The following is an 18,286-nucleotide window of genomic DNA, read 5'->3' on the forward strand; positions in this document are numbered from 1 at the left end:
GGATGTAGGACTCGGGAGCTATAATAGGTTTGGTAACCAGGCTACAATGTAACGGCTAGTTCCTCGAGATAAAACAGCCTTAAGGCAGCCTGTGGACAATGGCAACGAACCAGGCTATACTTCCACCACATCAAGACAATAAACAGAGAGCTGACTTGATTGAAGGACACTACTGCTAGCTGGAACCTAGCCTGGGAGCCAGACTGTTGCCAGGGCCAGCGTAACAGCTAGTTCCTCGAGATAAAACAGCGTTAAGGCAGCCTGTGGACAATGGCAACGAATCAGGCTATCCTTCCACCACATCAAGAGAATAAACAGAGAGCTGACTTGATTGAAGGACACTACTGTGGGAACCTAGCCTGGCTCCCAGACCACAGCAGGTTACTTGGACTGAAGCAAGCCACAAACCTCATCTCAACTTTTTTGAATTATCATAATATCAAGGGGGTGTTTTACAGGGTTGGTTTTAATTACAACTGTAGTTTAAAAGACCTAGTACATGTCAGGAGAGGCCTATGCTCTTTAAAGAGTTGTATTTTATTGTATTTTAACTCCAGGAAGATTAGCTACATACTTGATTTTGTATGTCTTGTGTGTCGCTAATGGAGTTTAATAAAGCACATAAAGCACACATAAAGAGGGCCTGCAAGGAGAAGAAAGAGAGGAGGAAGCAATGCTCCATCCCTGTCCAGTCCTTCCCTTGCAGCATCTGTGGCCGCTCATGTGCGTCAAAAATTGGTCTTCACTCCCATATGAGGACCCACATCGGCAAATGAGGACCTGTATATACGCCTAATCATCTGTCGCAAGCGACAGGAGATTCCAAGCAAGGGGGGGTCCCTACAACGCTCTACGCTGAATTCAGAAACCTCTCGATTACGCTTTACGATAAATTCCAAGTGGCTACAACGCATTACGTAGAATTAAAATGGCGAATACGCTCTATGCTAAATTTTAGTGCGGGCCCCCTTTAAAAGTCTAAGGGATGGGGATTGGTAAAACACCATTGCGCTTTCCTGTGGAGGATTGTAACCAGGCTATAGTTCCACCATTCAAGAGAATAAGCAGAGCTGACTTAAGTGAACAAGTAGCTCTTAATATATCAAATTTTATCTGACTAAGAGTAAAAAGCATCCATCAGTCAGACATCTGTACACTACAAATATATTATGCCACACATGACTGTAAAACTAAACATTGATAAATCTGATAAATAAGTTATTTAAGTCATTATTTATCTTTTGATAATGATATGCAAACTGCTGATAGCATTGCAAGTAGGGCGATTTACTTGTAGTATTCAAACTACCTTTTAGAAGTTTTATTTTACAAGTACAAAGTGGCTGCTATCTCCCTGCCTTGCCTTTAGAACAGTCCATTCAACATCTTGTTTATGTTACTGGATGTTTGACCTCCATTTTGGACTGGAGGGTATCAAAGGGGAATGTTCAACTATAGGGAATTGCGAAAAGAAATGTGGACAAAAAATATCAACAACACAAAAACATACATCCACCAAGCCTTTGTAAAGCTGTAAACTTTCATTAAGTCGAAGACATGTGGGTAGTTAAGGCTAAACCTTGCTTCAAAAACTCCTTTTAATCCACACCCTTTAGGCTATATGGACAAGGGAGACCTTGAGAAATGTAAAACAGCCTTTTCTTCAAACTTCTAACAAATACATAGTGCAAAATGGCCTCTGTCTGATTTCCAAATTTTACACATGCTGAGTGAATAAACATATGCGTACCTCTCCTGCCAACTCTGTCTATTGAATACAGACATACAGTACCAATAGCCAGACTGGGCAGTGCATAGTGAATGCAGTCATTACTACATTACCATGTAAATCATAATCCACCCTACAACATACATAAATTCCACAGCAAAGTATATATCTAGTATCCATCCAAAGGCTGTGAACTGGTGCGCTTTAACTGAAGGAGCCATAGAAAACCTGCTGCATGGATTGGGGGCAGGTTTTGTTGTAAGTTGAAACCTGATATGGCCTCTCCACCTTACATTTCATTCACAAAAGTCTGGGCCTCCATTCATGGGGACTGAGTAAACAGTGGTTTGTTCTAGAGGCTGCCCTGAAGGCCTGGATTCTTCCATCCTCCCCTAGCACCCCTCTCCAAGCGGAGGTTTAGGCTTTTGCTAATTTTTGACGTACTGTTTAAGTGTTTTACCTTTAGGCGTTTTAATATTAGGCTTTTCTTTTTGTACTGGTATCTTTTTTCATGCTAGCCCAAATTCTGGTGGCAAATGGTACATGCAACTGCCTGGCAAAGGGCTACTGGTTGGCCAATTTGATACTGTCTTTGCAGCCACCAAAATTATTCTGCTTGGAGATCATCCCACAAATTGTTCCTTACTAGGCTGCGAACATTAGACCCAACATGCAGCTAGTAACTTCGCCACGTCCACTTCGCTAGGAAAGGCAATGGTTGCGGCTATGTTCACCATCTGGCGACAAACCAAATGTCAATATTTAAGGAGAACAAATACATTTTGTCCCCACCAAGTAACGCAAGATTCTGGCTGGGCAAATTTGCTGCAGGGGCTGCAGCAAGTCTCCGTTTGGCTAGCTTAACGAAATGTGACGTTTTCAGTTTGGCAAAAGCAAGTATGAGGGAAATAACAAACAGTTTCACTTGCAAAAACCTGTCTATATCTAATGCAAGAGATGTTGAACAATTGCAGAGAATTCATGGTACTTTTCTGTATGTTTTACCAGTAGAAAATGTTCACCATATGCTAACTACATACATATAGTAGTAGCACTTTTTATCAATGAAGAGGAAAAAAGTTGTAAGCTCAATTTTAACCCTGGTTTTATAAAAAAAAGGGCCACTCCTTTTGCTAAATAATTTATGTCTACTCTTCATGAAAATTACCATATGCCACTACAAAAATGGCCCCCTATGGAATTGACCGATATTTCCTACTTATCAAAATATCATTTCTGTGTTTTGTCTGAAACATGGAGAAAACTGTTGGAACAAAAAGTCTTCAGGATGGTGATCATCCATTCCTGTTTAACAAGGAAGACCACAATTTCTCTCAATTTCTAAGCAAACCATAGTAAGGACAACTGACTGAAAACTTTATACTGTTTTCCATTGCAGTTGAATTATATATTGGGAAATTATACATAATTGAAACACCCCTAAAAGGCTCCAACTATATGCTCCTACCATGATAATAATAATACATAAATGTAATGTAAAACACATCATAGAAACAGCCATAAAACATCTGCAGCTTCTTGAACATGTCAGACGGTGCAAACATAACTAGCACTAATTCTACAGGAGCTACTTATACATGATCTCAAGGAGGTAAACATTAGCCCGCGTTTTGTTCCTCCACTTAAAACATATAAATCTAATCCTGTAGGAAGGCAATAATTTGAATAGTCACCCGTCGGTAGTTGGAAACGGAAAGACATGACTGTTAGGGCCAGCTGCAGCGGTCCCACCGTGGTTTATGGTGTAATAACCGACCCATCTCTAACCCTGCTCCTCCCGTCTTATCTTGTATCTACACCACCACACGCCACCAATCCCACACCTGCTGTGCTATCAATATGTCAATAATTCCTCCTCTATCCTTCCAAAATCCACCTTACATACATCTTTTTTCACCACTGTGGGACAGTGTTCTAGCCAGTGTACATCTTTCCCTCATTTGATGGAATTTTGCTGTTCATGACGGACACAAATTTTGCCCAATCCGTCATCTTTGGCGGACAAGAAACAGAGTGTAAATATGTGGTAAGGGATGGTAATAAACTAACGAAATTTTGTCACTCATGATGGAGAAAAAGTTTGCCCAATCTGTCATCTTTGACAGAATGTAAAGATATGGAAAGGATTAGTCTATCCGCAAACTTTCCCCCTCAAAATGCAGGAAATAGCATTTCAAGATTTCAAAATTTGGGAGCATGTCCCCAGATCCCAGGTCTTGCTTTCATAGCTTGACATAACGTCCTGCAAAACTGAGCTCATGGAAAAATTTCAAGACAGGCTAGAACACTGGCAAACTGTGGAACATAACTTGATAAACTGTGGAACATGACTTACTGTTTTCAGCTTGGAAATCAGGCACAAACTGTTCTTCATCTTCTACGCAGCTTGCTGTAAAATAGGGTGAAACAGTGGTCTTAAGAGGGGAGAAATATCATTCTCTTACATGGCATCTGCAAGTATTATCCTTTTTTCCTACTAAGCTACACAATTCATCACACTACTATACATTCATGTACATGTTATGAGAAAAAGTTTGATATCAAAACCTTCATATAAACAGCAAATAACAGGTTGGCCTTACCTTCCGCTAGCCATGCCTCCTGAAACTGGCTTAAGTCTTGAAACAGGTCTGTAGATAGAAAAAAGAACAAGTCAGCATCCAATCATTCTGATAACTTCCTTGACGTTTCATGCCGTCAGAAAATCTGATCTCCAACATCCAACAATGAGCCCTGCCACGTACGAATTGACTTTGAACCAGCAGCCTAAATAACTAAGTTAATCTGACATTTTGCAAGACAAAGCCTTTTAGTACAGTGGTTACAAATATGGCACATTTCTTCTGTTCAGAAAATACACTGAACTTTACTTTGGAGAGCTTCTGTCTCAGACAGTCTAAAAAGGCCTTAGTGTAGATGCATGCTTTGCTCTAAAGTAAGGAAGGCAAGCCAGTTCTAATCTTTTCGTGCAGAATGCATTTTCCTAACTTACTTGTATTCTTGAGCTCAAGTCAGCACTTTTCTTTCAAAGATTTGTATGTTTAAACCATTTTTTCTTGAACTTCATCATGAAAGACATAATCACCTTGATAGAAAGTTGAACAACTAGAAAACTGACTTCAACAAAGATTTTTCTGGAATGTCTTACTCATAGATGATGATCAAAGGTTCTTAAAATGCTAGAAATGTGATTTCATCCCCATTTCTTGATTCACTTTTTTATCTTGAAAGAAGCTATCGGGAAGGAAAGATCTCTCACCTTCAGAATCTTGGAGCTCCTTGCGTTTTTGTCCATCGTCTCTCGGAGGTGTGTCATCCTCCCGATCTGCACCGGGAACACTCTGTAACATGGAAGAAAAAAAATCTGTTAAGACGGGAATCTTTTTAAAAAGTTTTCTTAAGAAACTAATGATATTACGATTGAAAAAAAAAAGACTTGTCAGTTACTTCAGTTGGTAGTTGATTTGCAACTGTGGTGTGCAGTGCACGAACAATTTTTTCTTCAAATGACTGTTGGAATTAAAAGACTAGTACTACAGACCGCATGTAAAGGATTGCTGGGCTAATAGAGAGGCAGCAACAACTGCACATATTGAAACTTTAAATCTCCTTTTAATACTTCTCCAAATTCAATGGCGGCTACTATCTCCAGGTCTTTTTCAACGGATGCTGTTTTCAGGGCCTACAAAAATCATCCAGCTCCTCGGCTACAGGGCCAGCATGCTCCCAAGGAAATTTTGCAACATGGTCTAAATCATCGAGACTGCAGCAAAATTTCCTTGGAGGCATGTTGGCACTGAAGTCGAGATGACCTGTGTGGACCCTAGAAAACCGTCTGGCATCCAGGCTAGCCAGAAAATGGGTAAAAATTGTGTCACATTTGTAGATCTTTTAGCCTTTGCTAATTCTGGGTTTCTACAAAAAAATATTGCAAGGGCTTCTTACCTGTGGATACATGTAAGGCACTTCCTGGTCGTAGAATTCTTTCCGCTGGTTGTATGCCATTGGCACTGCGTGTGTGTTGGGCCGCCCCGCTCACCCTACGAAAACATGGAGGCCGAAAATTATGAATGAACGCCTCTCTGCTACGTACAACAGCCAGCGTAACTGTGCACCGAGGGTGCGGGGTTCGAATCCATCTCCACGCGAAAACGTCGCTTTTACTGGATTCTGTTCCCAGCGATGCAAAATTAGGTTTATGTGTAATCGCACACATGATACTAACAGCTGGAATCGCAAGGAAAGGAAAGTACGAGCGAAGCACAAGATGGCAACACGCAACTCACGATCATGGAGGACGGCCCCAGAACTGCGCTCTAGAAGCGCCATACTGATACATTTATATATGGTAGGCATTTTCAAACCGCTCACCTTCAAACGCAAAACTCGTCGCAATCGGGGCAAAATCGGCGGCGGTGACCTACTAGATACGTGGCTGGAAACACCTTGTTCTTGTCTCTTGCTTCCTAGCGCGATTGCAAGCCAAAATACATTCGTTTCGGGCAAAAAAATACTTCATTTACGGCATAGATTCCCCGCTATGAGAAATGTCCACTATGCCTCTGCAACCCACCAGGACGGCGAAGCCGTCGCGCTGGTTGGTCAAGTGATTAGCGATGCTGGCCCGCGATTGGCCAGAGTAATCTATACTGTCAATGACTTCATTAATAATTATCTGGCTGAAACCCCAGGCGGGATCGCCATGGCAACGCATTGACGTCATAGCCCGGGTTGTATGTCAGGTAGGCGGAGCTATCCATTGACAGCCAGCAGAAAGCAAATACCTTCCGACTGTGAGCCAATCAGCGTTAGGGACCTTTGCCCCTTTGAAAGGTTTATCGACGCTTGATTGACGCCCTTTCATATGCAAATGAGGCTAATTCAGAGCCCCGTTTCATTCACAAATTTTCCACTTACCTGGCGCCCTGTAATTCACCTGATAGTGGAAGAGCGAGTTGAAATACAACACCATCAATGAACGTGTGTGTAACAATAAACAAGTGGCATAGCTTTACCTGGGCACTGTAGCCTCCACCAGGCATCGACTGGAAAGAGAAGAAATTGGCTAAATACACAAATGAGACAGATAACGCTATGGCCTGGGGAGTTAATAGTCTACCAAAGGAGTACAGTTTGCCACTCTAACTCTCCTGGCATGTTATCTGTCCAATTTCTACTCTTTCCCAGCGTGTATTAGCAACCTATGAAGCCTGCTAGAGGCTAGAGTATCGGATCTTTATGAATCCCACCTTTAAAACCCAAGGAGTCAGTCGAGGTACCTGCCTGGTCACGTTATATCGGAACGTGCCATCTGATGAGTAGCCCTCAGGCAGACGCTCTTTCATGCCAAAAAAGGAGCTCGGTGTAAGTTACGCAACACTCTTGAGGAATGAGGTTACGACTTTTTGCCTGGCAAATCGCCGAATCATCATCATCCACTGTATCATCGTCTCTCATATGATATCTTCAATATAAATAGCGCCCCGTATAATGTATTTCATCAATTTACTAGCGTTTAACTTTAAACAAGAACTATATAATGACATTGGCTTACGTCTAAGAGACATATATTTCCAGACCTTGCAATTAGAAATCCACAATTCTTGTTTGAAGCGTCTTGTGGATGCACAAAATATAAAACGCTATCAGTTCAATGTTCTTATGACGACAGAGAATCTACACATATGATTCAATTGATTGTAGAAACAGGCCGGTCCACAATAATCAGTTGCTGCAAATCACAAATCGAACAAGAAGACATTTAAATATTTTGTAATTCATGTGAAGTAGAAAACTGTATATATATAGTTAGGCCAAGGACATTATACTGTCCTTGGTTAGGCTATATAGAAATTACTTTTAGTATGTCCTTGGTTAGGAGTTGGAAAATTTATGACATTGATATTGTCACTTTTTTAATAGCTCCTACCTTAAAGATACCTAGAAGAATTGTAGGTGAATATAGGCGCCGCTGTCATCCTGGTTAACGCAAACCGACAGACACTCAAAACAACACTTACCGTGAAACTCTTTAATGGCGGTACCAAACTAAACCCCCCATCTGCTTGGAGCTCAACGACCTTTGACCTCTAAATCATGACGACAGCACGAGGTTTCGTAACAGTCGACATTTCGATCCAGTTTTGACCTCAAGAAATAACGCAAAATGTCGTTGACGCTGTAAGCGAAAGGTGGGTGATATGTAACACTTTAATATATCTGTTGCTAGGATCACAGACAATATCGGTGTATACATGTAGGGTAGGGGAGAGAAATAGTAGACCAGTTTGGATTTGCAGATGGGGAGGGGGGCGGTCATGTAACGCATGAAAGCTGCATCATGTAAAAATAGGACGATACAAAAAGGTCAATTTTCTGATGTATACAAAGTAAGTTGAATCAATCTTATTCAATAAGTAAGCAGCAATAAGTAATATGTGTAATATTTAAGAAGTGGAGGTGCCAACATTATGAAAGACAGCTGTCAGTCATGATTGTTTACATTTTCTAGTTGTTTGTGCTGGCACTAAAACTTAAAAATTGCTGAATTTTTGGACCATTAAAAGACCAGTCACTTCAAATAAAACAATCCTTTCAAGTAGATTATGTTCTTTAATGTTACATCATTTCTGATAATGTTCAGTACTAACTTTGTCTCTTCCTCATTCCAGGAGAAATTTTTGACTGCTGCCTCAGGATCACAACTTACTCCTGGAGAAAAAACTGTCTCAAGATGATAGGATGTCACAGGAGAATCGCTCAAGTGTTATGCGTCAAAATGCAGGCTCTTAGAAAGTTCACTTGGACTGGACAAAATATGATGCCCATTCACGTTCTAAGACAAACAGCACAACAAAGGGCCAATGTCAGGACAGTTTATGGTCCCTACAGTTCCCTGAGTGTATCATCCAATACTGGACAGCTGCTTAGAGTTAGCAGTAAGCCTTACCTTCAGTGTAGGCAGTTGAAGACTGGGAGAACTGGCCATGACGATTGGAGACAAAAGAACAAAAGTTTGATGATGTACATTGGAGGGATTGGAGTGCTGGTAGCCGGACTGGCTTATGCCTGTGTGCCTCTGTATAGGATGTTCTGTCAGGTCTGTATGCTATTGTATGGCTCTGTAGCATGTTCTGTTACTAGTACCACATGTAGTAGTACTAGTACTTTATGACTAGTACAAATGTATAGGATAGTCTTTGGACCCTGATTCAAATACATTGTACTTTCAATAAATTAGATGCATATACATTTTTAAGGATTTTACTTCTTTATCATTCAAGAGAGTTCACACTTTAACAAATTACAAAATGTACCTCAAAATCTGTAACCTCAAAACCTATAACTGAACATAAACCGGTGCTACATTAACTGGCATAAACCTACAACCATCCTGAGATAAAATTGACAATTACTTTGTTCACAACTGTATGATTGAAGTTCTGAATATGTTTTGTAGGCCACTGGTTTGGGAGGAACAGTTAAGCATGGTTCGGAGACAGTGGCCCAAATGAAGCCTGTGGAAGACCGGGAGCTGGAAATCCGCTTCAGTGCCGACACGGCAGCCAGTATGCGATGGAACTTCCGACCCAGACAGACTTCTATCAAGGTAAAACTAGTACACATGTATCCTCACCTGTATTTCTCACCTGTAGCCGGTCAATAGGTACCCTGTGTGGGTAATGAGACCGCACTTCGGGTAGTTTCGGCGGTAGCAATTCTTCTCATGTGTTCAGTACGTAAAGGTGTAGTTGTACATATCCTGGTGATTCTTCCACTCGTGTGCAATATGGTTCTTGAACTCATTTACTGATTTGCTAGACACTGCTTCCTGGGAAAGAGAGTTCCACACTCTTGTGAATCAGTTCTGACATAAGTCTCTATGTGTTTGGGAGTTCGAATCCCAGCTGTTGTTGCTCACCCAACATGCACACTTCTGTAAAGGGTCGCAGTCCTTAGGACGGGACGTTAAGCTGTGGTCCACTGTTCATCGTGCTTGTCAAAAAGAGCAAGGAGAATTTCTCTGGTAAAAATGAACCTGCAAATACTGTACATAGCATTTGTCTTCGCTGTCATGACTAAAACTGGATCAAGATTATTTTTTTTTTAACCTTTAATTTGTTCCCTCCCCCTGCAGCTAGTTCCAGGAGAGACGGCCCTGGCCTTCTACACCGCGCGCAACCCGACAGATCAGCCTATCATAGGGATCTCCACATACAACGTGGTGCCGTTCGAAGCTGGACAATATTTCAACAAGATTCAGGTGAAAATGTTCTTCAGAATTCACATTTGAATAGCCTGGGTGCCATCCATTTTGTTATGAGGCTTGTTGCACTTGCTGAAAAAACAACAACTTTGGGTCAGGATGAACTGTGCAGCAACTATGCAGTGAAGGCATATCTGTCAGGAAGACTAGGTCTTGATCATTTCTAAACATTTTTTTCCCTTCATCTTTGCAGTGTTTCTGTTTTGAAGAACAGAGGCTAGAGCCACATGAGGAGGTAAGTAGACCCTGGCATGTTATCTGTCAATTTTTGGCCAATTTCTACTCTTTTCAGCCACCTCTGACATCTAGTGTAGAGGCTAGTATTCTGTACCTACTCCACAATGTATCTCAGATGTCTTTATTTCATTGAGTACCAGCTTTTAATGTGCCATAAAGGATACAGGAGTTTTCTTTTACACAATGAAGGCTTCATACCTAGTGCTTACGTTTCAATGTCTATCAGACACCTTCTTCAGAGCTTCTGACTGGAGCAGAGGAAGTTGTCTGATAGACACCAAAATGTAAGCATTAGGTAAGAAGCCTTGGTTGTGTAAAAGAAAACTCAACCTGTATCCTATACTTTACCGACCAGATGAAACTATTTTCGGAAATGTGCCATATTATGGTTCATGTTTTCCACACTGACCCTTCTGTGTTCCCATGTGTACAGGTGGACATGCCAGTGTTCTTTTTCATTGACCCTGAGTTCGCAGAGGACCCTGCCATGTACAAAGTGGACTCCATCACTCTGTCCTACACATTTTTTGAGGCGAAGGAGGGACTTAGACTACCACTGCCTGGTTATAGCTGATAGAGCAATCCTGAATGTTCATTGCAATCAACAGTTCAGTTACTTTTATTGAATGAAAGCTCATCTGTATTGGTAGAATAGTCATGGCAATGATAAGTTTACGGTACAGAAGTAGCGGTGAAAAACGCAAATATTAAAGCACTGCAAAAAAAATTGTGATTTACAGTATTTGCATTTTTACGTTTTATTTTGCACTTCTCTAGGAACTTTATTATGATGTGTACATGTAAGAACTTGATGATGCAGCATCTTCATATAATCTTATACCTTCACGTCAAAGGAATGTTAGTCAAGTCAGGACTGTTTACCCACTACATTGTGTGTATAAAATCAACTTCTTTTATGATCTTCACAGCAAAATAAAGATCATTGTACAAGTTTTGATTTTGTAGCCATTAGAAGTTGTGTAACTACAGATTCTACCGAGGACATTTTGTGTCATGTTCTTGATTCTACTTAGGTTTGAAAGTGTGACTTGTAAAGGACTTTGATTACAAACTTTGACAATGTTGCAAGACACAAAAATAAAATTTCATTCATTCATTCATTCATTCATTCATTGTAGCCATGAGGAAGGTACTGGTATCTGTGATTGTGAGTTGGTTGGTAAGGTTGCGTACTAGTCTTACTGACTAATAAACATTTTGTAGAATCAATGCCGGGAACATCATGATAGTGCAGCTGTATATGGGATCAATTCAAAGGACTAGAACTACACAGATTCCAGGCTGTTCTCAACCCAGTGCCAACCTTGGTTGCGGAGTGGTCCGGAAAAAAGTTGTGAGAAGGCACTAAGTGTGTGACTAGCTTAGGGGGGCTGGCACTTCTGTCTAGTCACTCCGTCTGAGCAGCTACATCCATAGTCCCCAGCATTGTTCACACAGGTTCCATGTGGGCAAGGGTTGTTCATGACCCAGCACTCGTTGATGTCTGTATGAAATAAAGAAATATACAGTTGCTGCTGCCGTTATAACTGAACTGATTGAAAACATGCTAACAACACAACTAGTTTCTGTCATAGTGTACACACAAACTCACCTTGCTGACAGTTCTGTCCAGTCCATCCAGGTGAGCAGGTACATTTGTATCCACCATCGTTGTTCTCACAGGTTCCATGTCGGCAGGGTTTGCTGGTGCATTCATCTAGGTCTGTGGGATAAAGGAAGAAATTCCATTATGAAACTTCCTCATAGTAACTATGAAACAGCCATTCCTACTCAGAATTTGATACAATTGTCAAAAATAACTCAACTTGCCGACAGTTCTGTCCAGTCCATCCAGGTGAGCAGGTACATTTGTATCCACCATCTTTGTTCTCACAGGTTCCATGGTGGCAAGGATCCTTGATGCACTTGTCTGCAAAGCCGAAGCCTTAGCAAAAATGAACAGTTCAAATTATTGTCCATTATTATTAATTAACAAGCTTATTGCTTACTATTATTATTATTATTAAGCTTTCTGTTGCAAGCATAATGGGGAAAATACAATAACAAGACGTGTAGTGTTTTTACTTGATTACCAAGAAAATGACCCAGGCCTTACCTGTTGTAGGTTGAAGTGTGGGGGTTACTGGTAAGGTCTGGGTGTCATTTGCAGTGACGTCTGCTTGTTTGTCAGTCGAGTTCCATCCCGACGGGGGTAGAGACAGCAGCGTGGTCAAATTTATCCCAACTGACTTGTTCCTCTCATAGAATCCTGCCTGCCAGGTAGTGACTAACGGAGGTGTGGTTGGAGTCAGATAAGTGACATTCGAGCTGTTTTCCTTGTAGGATGTCGTCCACCATGGAATTCTTGTGTTCTCCAAGCCATCTTGAGTCTACATTTATAAACATCCGCGGCACAATTTTAGAATTACGTTGTATGGGCACAAGTCAACTTGTTGGATCTCGATTTTTAAAAAATCTTAGCTTAAATATCAAAGTATGGATTTGTGGGCGAACCAATACTTTCATACACGTAACAAGCCGTAAAAAATGTTTAATGTTCCGGACTCCCACCCTTAAATCCCAAACGCTCAACCCAACTGTCTTTATACTTCTTTCGGTAACATAACAGATGATAATGGATATGCAGAAAATGTAATCTTGGGGATAGTCCAATTATACATAATTATACAATAATTATGTATAATTATACAAAATGATTTTTGCATTATACCTTATCATACATAAATCTTTAGAACATAATAATAAATTACGATTATACATAACACTTTTAACCTTATACATTTTGTACCTGGAAATAAATAAATGAATTTGAAATGTTCACCTACCGTTCCTCCAGGCACGAGAGTACCAGGTGCCAATCCTTCGGTGATGAAACCTGCTGCTACCATCAGAAGTCCGCAGCCAAGAATGACGCACCAAGCATGTGTAGATATCATTTTGTTCCACAGCTCCACAGCATGGTCTAAAATTCAAATTTGCAGAACAAAGTAGTCACAAAATAAAGTTGCTATCATATAACTAAATCATATACTGCATTATACTGTATATTAAATAAGTTTAGTGACATGAAGTAAAATATAAAAAAACTTATATTTTTTAATTATGCATTGGCCTTGTCAGCTACCAGTGAGCCTGCATCAAAAGTGGGCCCTTGAAATCCATTGAATTGCAAAGTAAAGCCATTGAATTGATCAGGACATACCTCTAACTTTGAGACAACTGCCAGGTGCAGCACTATCCTGGTCTCCATTGCTCTCCTCAGGTGTGTTTTCTCCTTTGATTTCTGCAAAATCGCTAGGTGGGGGTTCGTCATATGCAGCGTGTTGCAGTCCAGCTGGGGTGAAGATTCTTTCACCATGTGGATCCACATCTTTGTACTTTCTTGACGGCAACCGGGGAGGAACATCTTTGTGTTTTCCGTCATCTTGTTTTTCGGGAGACTGCTCTGTACCGCTTCCTTTCGTTTCTGCAAAATTGCGAGGCGGGGTTTTTTGGGGTGCAGCGCGTTGCAGCCCAGGGGTGAAGATACGCTCACCGTGCGGATCCACATCTTGGTATCTTCTTGCCGGCAATGCAGGTGGAACAAGTTTATGATCTTGCTTTTTGGGAGACTGCATGATTCTGGTTTTAGTAGGTGCAACTGAGCAAGTTAAGAATGAAAAGAGCACCAGCAATGTTTTGTTCGCATAAACTGCAAAGAACAGTCAAGATGAAACAAGCCTCACCAGACAAATTCAAAAAGTATCAAAGCAACTTCTACAGATTAGATTAAATTCCAAACACGATAAACAATGCATTATGTACGCAGATTCTAGTGAGTTTTGCCTTTGTTTATTCACAAAATTTAAAATTAAATCGGTCTGCTTGCCTTTTTTCATTGACACAAAGATGAACTACAGTTGTGAGTTACCTTGCAGTCAGTCAATTTCTACACATCACAGACTCCGAACTGGTAGAATCGGCAAAGATCTGGTAGAATCGGCAAAGATCCAGATTGGATTCTTTAATAATCATTAATGATTAAAAGGAACATGGCTTGGGTTAAACTCCAATTATTTCCAGGGAAGAGGCAGAAAACAGATTATTTTGTGGATGACACCTCAGTTTCAGTTTATTTATTTCACTAGCAGCTACACTCAGGTACATAAAAACAGTTTTTTAAAGCAATGCTGGGTATACAAAGTACAAAATAACGGACTGTACAGTATTACAAAAACACCTACGACAGAATGACATACAACAAAACACACTTATGCACTACATGACCCTTATATCACTCCAGGCAGGTCAGTTAGGTGGGTCGGGCAGCCAGGCCAGGTCAAGCGGCTGGGTCAGGAACCTGGGTCAAGCAGCTAGGTCATTCAACAGCCAGGTCAGGCATCTGGGTCAGATGCCCTGGTAAGGCGCCTGGCCTGGGTTGGGTACCCGAGTTGTGTGCCTGGGTCTGGCATCTTGGTCAGTTGCCTGGGTCTATCTGGTGCCTGGGTCAGTGGCTGTGTCAGGTGGCTGGGCCTGGTTTCTCACTGATCAGGAAATGAACATGGTTCCACACAAACCAGAGCTGGAAGCAAGAGGGAAATGCTTGGCTTTTTTGTGTCCTACAGTTCACGTGATACAGGGTAATTACAGTCATTACTATGATACAATTCCATTTTGCATATTGAAATTCATAATACATAAAAACATCAGCTTATTCTAGACATGTTTTCAGGTGTTTTTAACCGGCTTTTTCTTTGGTACTGCTGGTACAACATACAATCATGTATTTGATACTGCCCTGCCAATGATAGTGTCTTGCCAATTTGATGCTGTCTTGCACCCACCAAGAGATCTAGTCTGCAGGAAACTATAGCCAGCCAACTCCCCTAACCAGCTATATTCTTTTCAGGCCAATATCTACCATTTATTCAGCCTGCAAAGGTGTCTGGTAAAGACTACAAAAGATCTGTTTGGAGACCATCAGAAGACAGGTCTGATCCTTACCTCAACTGGAACACACAACGCTCTGCCTGCAGCCAGCAGGAGGATTGCTGTGTAGTGGACTGTGGGAGGGAGGTGCCAGCTGTATAACTGCACACCTTTCACATGGCCATACAGCCATAGAGGCAGGACATGGAGTCCTGTGATAGCAAACGTTCCTGCTGGAGTCTTGAAACCTGCAAATAACAAAGTCATGTCAGGCTAAAGTACTGTACAGGGATGTTAATATGTGATCCACTCTTCACTGTGCTTGTCAGTAAGAGCTATGAGAATTTCCCCAGTACAATGAACCTGTAAATACTGTACAATACATAAATGTAGCATCTGTCTTCTCTGTCACAACCAGTGGAAGGATAGTTCTTCAATGAGATAAAACTGGTTCAAGACAACTTTCCTTTCCTGCATACTTTGCACAACATTGCCACTAACGGGCTTTGGGAAGAGACTGGAAAGAGTAGAAATTTGCCAAATACTAGGTAACATGCCAGGGGAGTTGGTCAGCCGAAGAAAGCAGTAGCAAACTGTACTGATCCTAATTCAGCAGACCAATTCCCCTAGCATGTTATCTGTCTCCATTTGGCATTTTCTACTCTTTCCAGCCACTTCTGAAGCCTGATAGAGGCTAATACAACTGTTATGAACCCACTGTGAACCATTTTTCCACTACCACACAAGATCCCCCCTGATCCCCCCTATCTTAGAAGTAGAGCAGTCCCACCCAGTAACCTCACTCTGGTGCTTAGGAGTCCTGGAGGCACCACAATAAAGTATGAAGCTCCTCAAAAGTCCAGTGTGCGACCAGTTCACTACAATCTAACACTAACAGCAAGACCTTACAACAATAACGTACCTTTTGCCATGACTGCCTCCACCCACCAGGGGGCGGTAGTAGACCGCCAGGCTGGGCCCATGTTGTGGGTACACACAAACACCAGCCATTCCAAACAGGCAATGAAGAATCCCCACTAGGACAAAGAAAGGAAGAAAAAAATTAACTGACATTTCGTTATCTACACTTGTAAGACCTTTCAAAGTGAACAATCCCAACAAAATCAAAAAGGAGAAAAAAATCATTTCATTTTCAACTACATACATTTTCGAGATGTCTTTCAATATATTGTTGTTCATCCGTCGTAGTCGACGATGACCAATGAACATCACATCAGGTCTGACACCCCATACACCCCTTCAATATATCTACATGTATGGCATGCATACCATTACTCAATACAGAAAGAGATTTTCATCTGACCTAGTTTCAGATATACATGTACATGTACCAACAAGGTTTAACATCATTGGCCCACATACTAGTAATGCAATGTATAAACCTGTATGATTTACTACCAGTTACAATGTATCTTTCATTGTGCTTACAACACATTTCCACACATCACATTGTTACCTGATAAAGACAACACCACAGAAGAGATCTTCCTACACAGTCCACTGCAACATCCAACTGCAGGTACAAAGAGGATAAAATGTACTTAACAAATCATTGCTATATGTCCCATTGGGATGTTGTCCAGTACATTTCCATGGATACATAGATGTACTCATAAACTAACTGTAGGCATTATATTAGATGGTAGGATTTGATAAATGTTAACCGGTAACAGGATAGTACACATACCCAAGCTCCAAATGCTGACACTTGGTTCAGTTTCCTGGCTGCCCAGCCATCTATACCTATAGCAAAAGAACATACCATATGTAGATACATGTGTAAAGAAATTTCATAAAATACTTTGGCTTCCTCATAATCCTCAAATATGTTAGAGGTGAGTGAGTGAGTGAGTGAGTGAGTGAGTGTAAGAGAAATGTTCACAACATTCCTAAAATGCTGTATCGAATAACCTGCATATAACATGCCTGAATATAATTTTATTGATAATCCTCCTTTTTTAAAATCATATGGATCCCCCCCCCCCAACAACCAGGAAAAGGTCAAGAAACATGGTTATAATAAGTAGCTGATTTAACTTCTTAACCCCAAATGAAGTTGGAATTTCCGAACTCACCATCCAGGATTATGGATGTTGTGTAGAATGGGAGAAACAGCATTGGGATGTCAAAGGTCAACCAGGCAGCCAATAGCAGGGCAAGCCTGATGTAACCTGAAAAAAAGTAAAGCAGAAATCAAACATGGTTATAATTAGAGCTGTGTACCTAAACAAATTTTAGGTACAGGTACAGGTACAGGTACACAGGTTTAGGTACAGGTCCGGACCTGAACCTGTATCTGAACAATTCGACCAATTTATATGCTCTTCTGAACTCCTTCAATAACAAAAAAAACATTAATAAACTTGATAGTTAAGGTTTATTCTTTGTTTATGGCGAATGCTCAGATGAAATATAGGCAAAACTAAAGATGTTTTTGTTTTCATGAACACACTGTCCTTACACAGGGACCGATTTGAGGTCACAAATAGGCATAAAATTGGTGTGAAATTGTTTAGGTACAGTACCGGTACTGAGGGATTAGGTATTTTGGACCTGTACCTAATCACTTTTTCCGGTACAGTATCGGTACTGCGTACCGGTACACAGCTCTAGTTATAATATAAATGTGTATTATTCCCATAATGGAATTGGTGCGCTTCATGTTGGGAGAACAAGGGACACTGTATGGTATGGGGAGACATCAGTGGGGCACCACGCTGCTTGCAATTCTACAAATTTCTGGCAGGGGGCGCAACTACACATGAAAAGGTCAGATGCCCTCACCAGTCTGCACTGGACCAATATTTCCATATACCCTTCGTGGTGCAAGGGGCCCCGTTACAACACGGATGGCAACCTGGCTATCTGAAGCAGTATTTTGCAAACATTACGTGAAAAGATCACCTCTTTTGGACATTTCAAGGAGGTTAAAACAAATAGACAGCAACAACAACGAACTTCAACTTACCTATAACATTCGGCACGTACCAAAGCACTTGGAAGCGAGGGGTCGCCATCGGATAAATTTTTACAACAACGAAGAGCTTTCAAATCTGTATCAATACTATCTCAAGAACTTTGGG

The 18,286-nt window shown here is 41.1% G+C and overlaps 3 protein-coding genes across 4 annotated transcripts in view; 1 reads left to right on the forward strand and 2 right to left on the reverse strand.

The window, feature by feature from the left end:
* LOC109464830 (ETS translocation variant 1-like) overlaps positions 1 to 6,340 on the reverse strand; it is an 18,181-nt gene extending 11,841 nt beyond the window's left edge. The window contains exons 1-5 of the mRNA XM_019761909.1: positions 6,122 to 6,340; positions 5,696 to 5,790; positions 5,010 to 5,091; positions 4,333 to 4,380; positions 4,086 to 4,139 (exon numbers count right to left, since the gene is read on the reverse strand). Coding sequence (XP_019617468.1) covers positions 4,086 to 4,139; positions 4,333 to 4,380; positions 5,010 to 5,091; positions 5,696 to 5,755 — 244 coding nt within the window. The 5' untranslated portion in view covers positions 5,756 to 5,790; positions 6,122 to 6,340. The remainder of the gene's footprint in view (positions 1 to 4,085; positions 4,140 to 4,332; positions 4,381 to 5,009; positions 5,092 to 5,695; positions 5,791 to 6,121) is intronic.
* Positions 6,341 to 7,837: 1,497 nt separating this feature from the next.
* On the forward strand, positions 7,838 to 11,209 carry LOC109464848 (cytochrome c oxidase assembly protein COX11, mitochondrial-like). Of its 2 annotated transcripts, none has more exons than XM_019761938.1 (5): positions 7,838 to 7,941; positions 9,210 to 9,359; positions 9,888 to 10,013; positions 10,210 to 10,251; positions 10,687 to 11,209. In XM_019761938.1, exons 2-5 carry the CDS (start codon positions 9,261 to 9,263, stop codon positions 10,825 to 10,827), a joined length of 408 nt encoding a protein of 135 aa, XP_019617497.1. In that variant the 5' UTR covers positions 7,838 to 7,941; positions 9,210 to 9,260; the 3' UTR covers positions 10,828 to 11,209. The 2 variants fall into 2 exon arrangements, with proteins under 2 accessions (XP_019617497.1, XP_019617496.1); XM_019761937.1 differs by lacking the exon at positions 7,838 to 7,941 and adding an exon at positions 8,435 to 8,849.
* Positions 11,210 to 14,737: 3,528 nt separating this feature from the next.
* Positions 14,738 to 18,229, reverse strand: LOC109464850. Its single transcript, XM_019761939.1, has 7 exons — positions 18,172 to 18,229; positions 17,279 to 17,374; positions 16,891 to 16,946; positions 16,660 to 16,716; positions 16,105 to 16,219; positions 15,258 to 15,430; positions 14,738 to 14,835 (listed from the first exon to the last, which is right to left on the reverse strand). Exons 1-7 carry the CDS (start codon positions 18,218 to 18,220, stop codon positions 14,773 to 14,775), a joined length of 609 nt encoding a protein of 202 aa, XP_019617498.1. The 5' UTR covers positions 18,221 to 18,229; the 3' UTR covers positions 14,738 to 14,772.
* Between the last annotated feature and the right edge of the window lie 57 nt (positions 18,230 to 18,286).

The sequence above is a fragment of the Branchiostoma belcheri genome, unplaced genomic scaffold (assembly GCF_001625305.1).
Source record: "Branchiostoma belcheri isolate BF01 breed outbred unplaced genomic scaffold, Haploidv18h27 scaffold141, whole genome shotgun sequence".
In the NCBI taxonomy this organism is placed as follows: domain Eukaryota; kingdom Metazoa; phylum Chordata; class Leptocardii; order Amphioxiformes; family Branchiostomatidae; genus Branchiostoma; species Branchiostoma belcheri.

Bases quoted from the DNA above. Each gene is read 5' to 3' on its own strand.
- LOC109464848 (XM_019761937.1), top strand. From the start codon at position 8,484: ATGATAGGATGTCACAGGAGAATCGCTCAAGTGTTATGCGTCAAAATG. The intron at 8,850-9,209 runs GTCTGTATGCTA...TATGTTTTGTAG, and splicing joins TGTATAGGATGTTCTGTCAG to GCCACTGGTTTGGGAGGAAC. The intron at 10,252-10,686 runs GTAAGTAGACCC...CCATGTGTACAG, and splicing joins GGCTAGAGCCACATGAGGAG to GTGGACATGCCAGTGTTCTT.
- LOC109464850 (XM_019761939.1), bottom strand. From the start codon at position 18,220: ATGGCGACCCCTCGCTTCCAAGTGCTTTGGTACGTGCCGAATGTTATA. The intron at 16,717-16,890 runs GTATGTGTACTA...TTGTACCTGCAG, and splicing joins TGTCAGCATTTGGAGCTTGG to TTGGATGTTGCAGTGGACTG. The intron at 14,836-15,257 runs GTAAGGATCAGA...TCTTGCTTCCAG, and splicing joins CGTTGTGTGTTCCAGTTGAG to CTCTGGTTTGTGTGGAACCA.